The sequence below is a fragment of the Podarcis bocagei genome (assembly GCF_964188305.1).
Source record: "Podarcis bocagei genome assembly, chromosome: 7".
In the NCBI taxonomy this organism is placed as follows: Eukaryota; Metazoa; Chordata; class Lepidosauria; order Squamata; family Lacertidae; genus Podarcis; species Podarcis bocagei.
This window is the reverse complement of record NC_138132.1, coordinates 3139774-3148628: the sequence shown is the minus strand read 5'-3', so window position 1 is coordinate 3148628 and position 8855 is coordinate 3139774. Positions and strand designations below refer to the sequence as shown.

Genomic DNA, 8855 nt, shown 5'->3' with positions numbered 1-8855 from the left:
AATGCTGTGATCACCAATAGTCAGCATGGATTTCTGAAAAATAAGTCATGTCAGACTAACTTGATCTCGTTTTTTGACAGAATTACAAGCCTGGTAGATGAAGGGAACTCAGTGGATATAGCCTACCTTGATTTCAGCAAGGCATTTGACAAGGTGCCCCATGATATTCTTGTAAAGAAGCTGGTAAAATACAGTCTTGACTCTGCTACCACTCAGTGGATTTGTAACTGGCTGACTGACCGAACCCAAAGGGTGCTCATCAATGGTTCCTCTTCATCCTGGAGAAGAGTGACTAGTGGGGTGCCACGGGGTTCTGTCTTGGGCCCGGTCTTATTCAACATCTTTATCAACGACTTGGATGATGGACTCAAGGGCATCCTGATCAAATTTGCAGATGACACCAAACTGGGAGGGGTGGCTAACACCCCAGAGGACATGATCACACTTTAAAACGACCTTGACAGATTAGAGAACTGGGCCAAAACAAACAAGATGAACTTTAACAGGGAGAAATGTAAAGTATTGCACTTGGGCAAAAAAAATGAGAGGCACAAATACAAGATGGGTGACACCTGGCTTGAGAGCAGTACATGTGAAAAGGATCTAGGAGTCTTGGTTGACCACAAACTTGACATGAGCCAACAGAGGCTTGACAACCATATGTCAGGAGTGCTCTGATGGTGTTTCCTGCTTGGCAGGGGGTTGGACTCGATGGCCCTTGTGGTCTCTTCCAACTCTATGATTCTATGATCCCTTATATCCTGATACATCAGCCATCGCTTTCCACCTTCGTCCACCCAGCTCCACCACCGGCAAGCTCTCCTGCACTCTCAAGAACACCTCCCAGGAGATCTTCATGTTGCCCTTGCTCTGAATGGGCTTGATGGTTCCCAGAGATCTTGCCCTTGCTCAGAATGGGCTTAATGGGTTTCAAAGCACTTCTAAGGTCTTCTCCTTGCGCTTGCTCAGAATGGGCCTAGGGGGCAGGGCCCACACTCACCCTGAACAGCTAAAAGAGGCTCCTGGGAGGCCCCTGGGAGATTGCTGGAACAACTCTTGGGTTGGGGCAGCTGGCTAAAATGTTTTACAATGTTTTAAACGGTTCGAATTTTGGGTTCTCTGTTTTGTTTTGGTTGGATTGGTGTTGGTTAAATGTTTAGTTGGGGTTGGCAGTTATTTTAATTTGGGTATAACTGTAAACTTTTTATTATTGTTGCTATTTTTATTATTATTAGCTTCTATTGATTTACTGGTTTGTTTGTTGCTTGTTTAGGATATTCTGTTTTTTAATGTTTGATGTTTTGGTGTTTTGGTTTTTTTACTGGGGGAAACCCAGCCAGATGGGCGGGATATAAATTAAAAAGTTGTTGCAGTTGTTGTTAGATGATGATTATGGAGAGCTGGACTTCCACTCTATTCACAGAAGTGGCTTTTACGTCTTGCGAAAGCACAAACAGAATACGGAAATTAAGAGATAGGGAGACGCCAGGGTAAATGGAATAAACTGCCGAATGAATGCCTCCGAAGGTCACGATTGCACCCTTCTTTGAGACCACTTTAAGTAGTCGTGCCTCCCCCCCCCCCCAAAGAATCCTGGGAGCTGTAGTTCATGAAGGGTACTGAGAGTTGTTGTTTAGTCGTTTAGTTGTGTCCGACTTAAGAGCCTCGGACATCACCAGGTTGATGGACTAGATGGAATGGACAAGAAGGACTGATAAAACCCGAGACCAGGAAGAAGGATGAAGATTGGAAGAAAGTTTTAAAAAATTTATTTTGAGAATTAGTGTAAAATTAATAAGTATTAGGAAAAATGTTGGAATGAAACTATTTGGCTTTAGTAGAAATGATATAAGGAGTCATGTACAAATAAGTATTAAGTTTTAAGTTTTAAGGTTTTTTTATGGTAAGATAAGGTTAAATAAATTAAGGTAAATTGAATGACAGAATATAGTGAAAGATGGAAAGGATTTGCTGAGTTAATTAATAGGTTAGATCATTAAGATAAATTATATAACAAAAATTGAGAAAGATGGAAAGAATTTGCTGAAACAATTAATTAAATTAGAATGCAAAAAGGGAGGTGTGAGGAGGTCGATGAAACAAGTAAATGAAAGATAAAGATATGGAACATTGGATGTGTGTTTTAATGTTATTGTTTTTTTTGCTGTATTGTTGTATTGTTTTTTATGCTTTTCCTTTTATGTATTGTAATGTATGTTTTGTCAAATTTTGTGTTGTTTTCTTTTCTTCTTTTTCTGTAATTCTTAAACTTCTAATAAATATCATTTTTTAAAAAAACAAAAAAACAATACTGTGTACAGCAGCTTTCTCCAACCTCCAGATATTTTGTACTAAAACTCCTCTATCAGCCCCGCAGCTAAGTCACAGCAAAAATGCCACGCGACTGATTACGACATTTTGCAAACGATTCACGCGCAGCGCTTGCGGCCTCCTTCTTGCAATGAATTAAAATACCGGTTTGCTTTAATAATGGGTTAGGCTTCGATTTTCATTAGCTGGGCTGGAACTTGAAAGGGATCTTTGGCTCTGGTGTGCTATTCCTAAGAGGGAATGAAATAAATATATATCCCTGGTTGGCCTAAGAATGATGGGAGCTTCTTTCAGACAAAATTACATGTAGCTTCCTTTAGAAAGCCTCCTCAATTGAGGCCTGGCAACGCGCAGATTGATTTCAGCCGACGAATCAGTTAAAAGGAAGGTGATTTATCTTCTGGCATCACATAACATAAGACTGCATTTGCCAATAATAGGCAAATTTGTGGCATTTAAATTTTGGATGTGTGTGTGGTAGGCAGTGGCGTAGCGTGGGGGGTGCAAGGGGGCAGGTCGCACCGGGCGCAACATCTGGGGGGGCGCGCTCGCTGCCTCTGGAGTCGCCGAAGAGCCTCGGGCGCAGGCTGTAGCAGAGCCGCATGTCTCGCGGCGCCCGGCTGAAGGCGCCCGGCAGGCAGCGGCTCTCAGTGCTCGCCGCGGAGGACGCGCCAGGCAGCCCCTCCTCACAGCCCCGCCTCCGCTGGTGCTGCTGCAGCTGCTGGGCCATTGCATTTTCCTCGCCTCTCTGCCCCCTTCCTCCTCCGGGCAAGCGGCGTCGTTTGGGCAGCAGCGCCAGCGGCAACTCGCAGGTTAGGGGTTAGGGGGGGCGCAAATTACGTGCCTTGCCCCGGGTTAGGGGGCGCAAATTACTTGCGTTGCCCCGGGTGCTGACAACTCACGCTACGCCGCTGGTGGTAGGTTTCCTCTGCATATCCAACAGTACAGGTTGGATCCTGACAAGACAGAAGTACTGTTTGTGGGGGACAGGGGGCGGGTGGATGTGGAGGACTCCCTGGTCCTGAATGGAGTAACTGTGCCCCTGAAGGACCAGGTGCGCAGCCTGGGAGTCATTTTGGACTCACAGCTGTCCATGGAGGCGCAGGTCCATTCTGGGTCCAGGGCAGCTCCATCTGGTACGCAGGCTGAGACCCTACCTGCTCGCGGACTGTCTCACCAGAGTGGTGCATGCTCTAGTTATCTCTCACTTGGACTACTGCAATGCGCTCTACGTGGGGCTACCTTTGAAGGTGACCCGGAAACTACAACTAATCCAGAATGCGGCAGCTAGACTGGGGACTGGGAAAAGCCGCCAAGACTTGAAAGTCCTACGCCAAGACTTGAAAGTCCTACATTGGCTCCCAGTACGTTTCCGAGCACAATTCAAAGTGTTGGTGCTGACCTTGAAAGCCCTAAATGGCCTCGGTCCTGTATACCCGAAGGAGCGTCTCCACCCCCATCGTTCAGCCCGGACACTGAGATCCAGCTCCGAGGGCCTTCTGGCGGTTCCCTCACTGTGAGAAGCCAAGTTACAGGGAACCAGGCAGAGGGCCTTCTCGGTAGTGGCGCCCTCCCTGTGGAACATTCCTTCAGATGTCAAGGAAATAAGCAGCTATCCTATCTTTAAAAGACATCTGAAGGCAGCCCTGTTCAGGGAAGTTTTTAATATTTAACGCTGTACTGTTTTTAACACTCGATTGGGAGCCGCCCAGAGTGGCTAGGGAAACTCAGACAGATGGGAGGGGTATAAATAATACATTATTTTTTTATTTTTATTACATTGTATGCCACTCTAAAAGCCCAGAAAATGTACACTGTGAACTGGGCACATCATCTGGGCACCGCAGTCAAAGAAGGATAGTGCCAGGCTGGAAGGTGCGCAGAGGAGAGTCTGGAAGCCAAGCCTTGTGAGGAACGGTTGAGGGAGCTGGGTCTGTTTAGCCTGGAGAAGAGGAGATTGACAGGAGATATGAGAGCCATCTTTAATTGACTCTGAAGGGGAGGACGTGAGCCAGTGGATTCAATCTGCAAGAACGGAGATGCCTGCTAATACAGTTGTACCTTGGTTGTCAAACGGCTTGGCTCCCGAACAAATCGGCTCCTGAACACCGCAAGTGTTCCAGTTTGCGAATGTTTTTTGGAAGCCGAACGTCCGACGCTGCTTCCAATTGAGTGCAGGAAGCTCCTGCAGCCAATTGGAAGCCATGCTTTGTTGTCGTTTAGTCGTGTTTGCCTCTTCGTGACCCCCTGGACCAGAGCACGCCAGGCACTCCTGTCTTCCACTGCCTCCCGCAGTTTGGTCAGACTCATGTTCATAGCTTTGAGAACACTGTCCCACCATCTCCTCCTCTGTCGTCCCCTTCTCCTTGTGCCCTCCATCTTCCCCAACATCAGGGTCTGTTCCAGGGAGTCTTCTCTTCTCCTGAGGTGGCCAAAGTCTTGGAGCCTCAGCTTCACGATCTGTCCTTCCAGTGAGCACTCAGGGCTGATTTCCTTCACAATGGAGAGGTTTGATCTATCCCCTTCATGGATCACCTGCCTTGCCGTGGCGAAGGGGCTTGAATAACTCAGAGAAGCTATGAGCTATGCCGTGCAGGGCCACCCAAGATGGACAGGTCATAGTGGAGAGTTTTGACCAAATGTGATCCACCTGGAGCAGGAACCGGCAAGCCACTCCAGTATCCCTGCCAAGAAAACTCCATGGACAAAGACAACAGGAAGCCACGCTATGATAGGAATTTTGAGGTCTTAGATATATGGTAATGTTCATAAGTGTACCAACTAAGCATGTACATAGTTCAGCACAGGAAGACCGACCTGAAACCATTTTAATTCCCCAACTGACCAAATGTTTTCCCTGCAAGGAGGGAGGGGCAGGGGCAGGGAGGCTTCCCATTGTCTCAGGAATTGAGTAATCAGCATTTTAATTGGCGACAGACTATCAGGAAAGGCAATCAGATAATCTGGCAAACAGGAAAAACAACATTCAAATTTTTGTTTTAGACCGCCTTTTCTGTGATGTAGGTATGATGTATCTAGGGGTGGTCTTGATCTACAGGGTGGCAATTTCAAAAGTCTATATAAGGCCTTGCGCCATTTTTCTGGGTCCCTCCTCTCTCCTGTGTGTGGGGAGTGAGGACCCTGTTGCAACAGTTCAATAAAGACCAGGCTTACTAGCTGCTTTGCTTCTCAATATTCTCAGGTTGGCCTTTGTTATTTTCTCCTACCAATAGGGAACCTACATAAGGACTCTATATGGGCTCTTGGATACCCCATAAGGGAAAAGGACAATTTTTGTTTACAACAACACCTTGGTTTTCAAACGGCTCCAGGAGTCAAACGGACTCCCGGATTGAGTTCAACAACCAAGGTACCACTGTATCAAGAAAAAAGTTTCCAACTATGAGAGCTATTTGACAGTGGAACAGAAGACCTGGGGAGGTGATGCTTTGCTTCATTGCAGGCTTTGAAACAAGAGGTTGGGTGCCAGGGAGTGCCAGGGATTCTTGGGCCCAGATTCCTGCATTGCAGGGGGTTGGACTACATGACCCCCTGGGGTCTCGTTCATCTCTACAGTTCTACAATTCTGGCAAAATGCATTAGATTGAAATCGAACGCAGCCTTTCCCTGGGTGTCCTTGGACCTGTTTGCCACCACTTCCAACCCCCCACCCCCAAGTCCATATCCTGTCCCCCCCACCCCAGGAATAACATAAACCAGACTGGGCTGCAGTTCACACACAAAAGATTTAATCACCTCCGAAAAAGCAGCCACACCCTGTGATGGAGGAAGAGGAGCTGGATGGCACTGGGAGAACTGGGAGGGCGGGGAATGGATGATGGCGAGGGGGGGGGGACGGGACAAAGAGGTCAGGGCGATGGCCGGGTGTGGCAGGCACAGGTTTTTAATGTAAAAACTTGTGTTCATCAACACTCAAACGTTTTTTTGGGGGGTTTGACCTTGAAAAGAAATAAGAGAGTCATGGTTTGGGTAGAAGTTAGAAGAGGGCATTTTGGGGGGGGGGTTGCAGGGGAGAAGGGAGGGAGCGGTCTTGCATGACTTTAAATGGGGGTGGGAACAGGGTCGATTTCAAAGGTTTTAAGGAAAAAGGAAAGGGGGGTCTGGGTGTCATCAATGTTGGAAGTGGGGCAGGTGAAATGGAGGACCATAGATTTTGGGCGAGTGGGGAGGGAGGGGTGGGCTGGCAGAAATGTGGGCGAAGGCAGGGAAATCGGGGGGGGGGAGGTGTCGGTCGACGAGTTCAAATGACTTTTCTGATGAATGAACACACCAAACACAGAATTTCTTTTTATCTAGACCAGCCAGATACAATAAATATAGTAACCGAATATTGTCTCCGTGGGTCCTGGGGGTGGGGTGGGGTGTGCAGCAAATGGGAAGGGGGACCCCCCCACCCCTCCCTTCCCTTAAGTCGGACCACCACCCCGGTAGTAGTTTTTCTGTGGTCTTATGCTCAGTTCTCTCCTGAAATAATTCCCCCCCAATTCTCTCCTTTTTTTTTATTGGAACAGTTATTAATGCATAAAGAGGAGGAAAGGGGAAAAAAAGAAAGAAAAGGATCTTTGTTTAGTTTTTCGTGTCATCTGTGCATATGTGTCTTTCCTTGGCCTCCCGCCACCCCCCAACCCCCCTCCCCCTTTCCCAACGCTCTTGAGCACTGGCACCCCTAAAACCATCCACAGCCCCCCCATCTCTCTCTCTCCCAACACCCTCTTTCCGGGAAACTGAACTTTCTCCCCCTTTCAGCGAAAAAAACATGGTCCAGTTTCCCTTCTCAATCTCTCTCTCTCTCTCTCTCTTTGTGGCTCGGTTAAGGCACCGCCGCAGGAGATTCTGGAAACGAGCGGTCGATTGCGGAAGAGGTTGGGGGGCAAAGGGGGGGGCGGGCCGGATCCGCCCCTTGCCCCCCATGAATATTTCGGCCTGCATCTCTCTCTCTCTCCCCCTGGCCACCTTCCCTGCCTCCCTTCCTTGGTTGCTCTGCCCCCAACGAGTTGTGCGTCCGGCAAGTCCCTCCCTCCGTCCCTCCGTCCGTCCCCCCTCCCCGCCGCCCGCCCCCCGCTTTTCAGACTGTGCTTTCGAGCATCCATTCTGTGCTGCTAAAAGTGACCCTCCTGTGGCTCAGGGGGTCCTCGTCCGAGTTCAACTGCGAGGTGGACATGTGTCGCTTTGTCCGTGCCCGACGCGGGTAGCTGTGGCTCTGGAACAGCGAGTAGTCCCCGTCGAAGGAGTGGCGGTGATGGTGAGTCCTGGACAACTCGCGCGCGGGGAACCCCACCAAACCGCTGCCACCGCCGCCCATCTTGGCCCGCAACGGCGGCCCCGACCCGGCGTCCTTGACCAAGCACAATGAAACCGTCGAGCCCCTCAGGGCACCTTCTGCCTGCCCTTCGTCAGAAGACAAGATGGCCACCGTATGGAGGCTGGTGGTCATCTTGGAGCCTCCTCGGCTGTCCAGCTCCGTCAAGGCAACGTCTTGGCGGCTGGGCGCCTCTCTTGCAACGTCCCCCCTCAGAGGAGGCTCCTTGGAGGCCACTTCTTGGAGAGTCTCGTATTTGTCCTTGGAGGACGAGCGGGGAAGGGGGTGGGCGTGAGGCTGGTTCCCGTTGGTCTGCGAGTAGACGTTGCTGACTTTGGCTTTCTTCTGCTCCTCCTGCCCGCTGTAGACTTTGTACCGGATCATGAGGATGATGATGAAGACCAGGACGGAGGCCACGATGATGCCCCCGATGATGATGATCATGGTGCCCCCCAGGAACTGGGTGTGAAGCGAGTGGCACTGGGTGGCCTCGCCCTCCGTGGTGAACTGGACGCAGCCCACCACCCGGGTGGCCGTCAGGGACGTCACCCCGTCGTCGTAGACGGCCAGGACACAAAGGTCGTAGTCCCGGCCGGCCGCCAAGTCATTCACCAGGAAGGTCTTGCTGGACGAGGGGATCATCCTGGGGGGGCGAGGAGAGAAGGAGACATTGGGATCAAACAAATTGAGGGTTAGAAACAGCACCCAGCCACCCCTTCCTCTCTCACGGGCCTCATTCTTGCATGGCTTAGGGCCCTCGTATTTATGGGACCGCCTCTCCTGGTCTGCCCCGCAGAGGACATTAAGGTCCATGAATAACCACAGTTTAGAGGTCCCGGGCCCTAAGGAAGTCAGACTATCCTCCACCAGGGCCAGGGCCTTCTCAGTGATGGCTCCAACCTGGTGGAATGCTCTGTCCCATGAGACCAGGGCCCTGCAGAATTTAACCTCCTTCCGCCTGGCCTGTAAGACAGAGCTATTCCCCCTGGCCTTTAATTTGAATTCAGCCTGATCTTTTATTTCCCTTCCCTTCCCTTCTCTTCCCTCCCCCTCCCCTTTTATGAAGATCACCTGCTCTGAGACCCCACAGCTAATTCTCCCCTGACCTCCTCGCTGGCCCAAGTAGGACCAATTCAGCCAGCTAGCCCTGGGGATTATTGAATTGATTTTTGAATTTTATTGTCATTCATGTTTTCACATTGTA

At 49.9% G+C, this 8855-nt stretch overlaps 1 protein-coding gene across 2 annotated transcripts in view; it reads right to left on the bottom strand.

The window, feature by feature from the left end:
- Positions 1-6070: 6070 nt before the first annotated feature.
- The window catches only part of LRFN1 (leucine rich repeat and fibronectin type III domain containing 1), a 158394-nt gene continuing 155609 nt past the window's right edge, over positions 6071-8855 (bottom strand). For both annotated transcript variants that reach the window (XM_081200295.1, XM_081200294.1), the window contains exon 3: positions 6071-8294. In XM_081200295.1, coding sequence (XP_081056421.1) covers positions 7418-8294 — 877 coding nt within the window. In that variant the 3' untranslated portion in view covers positions 6071-7417. The remainder of the gene's footprint in view (positions 8295-8855) is intronic.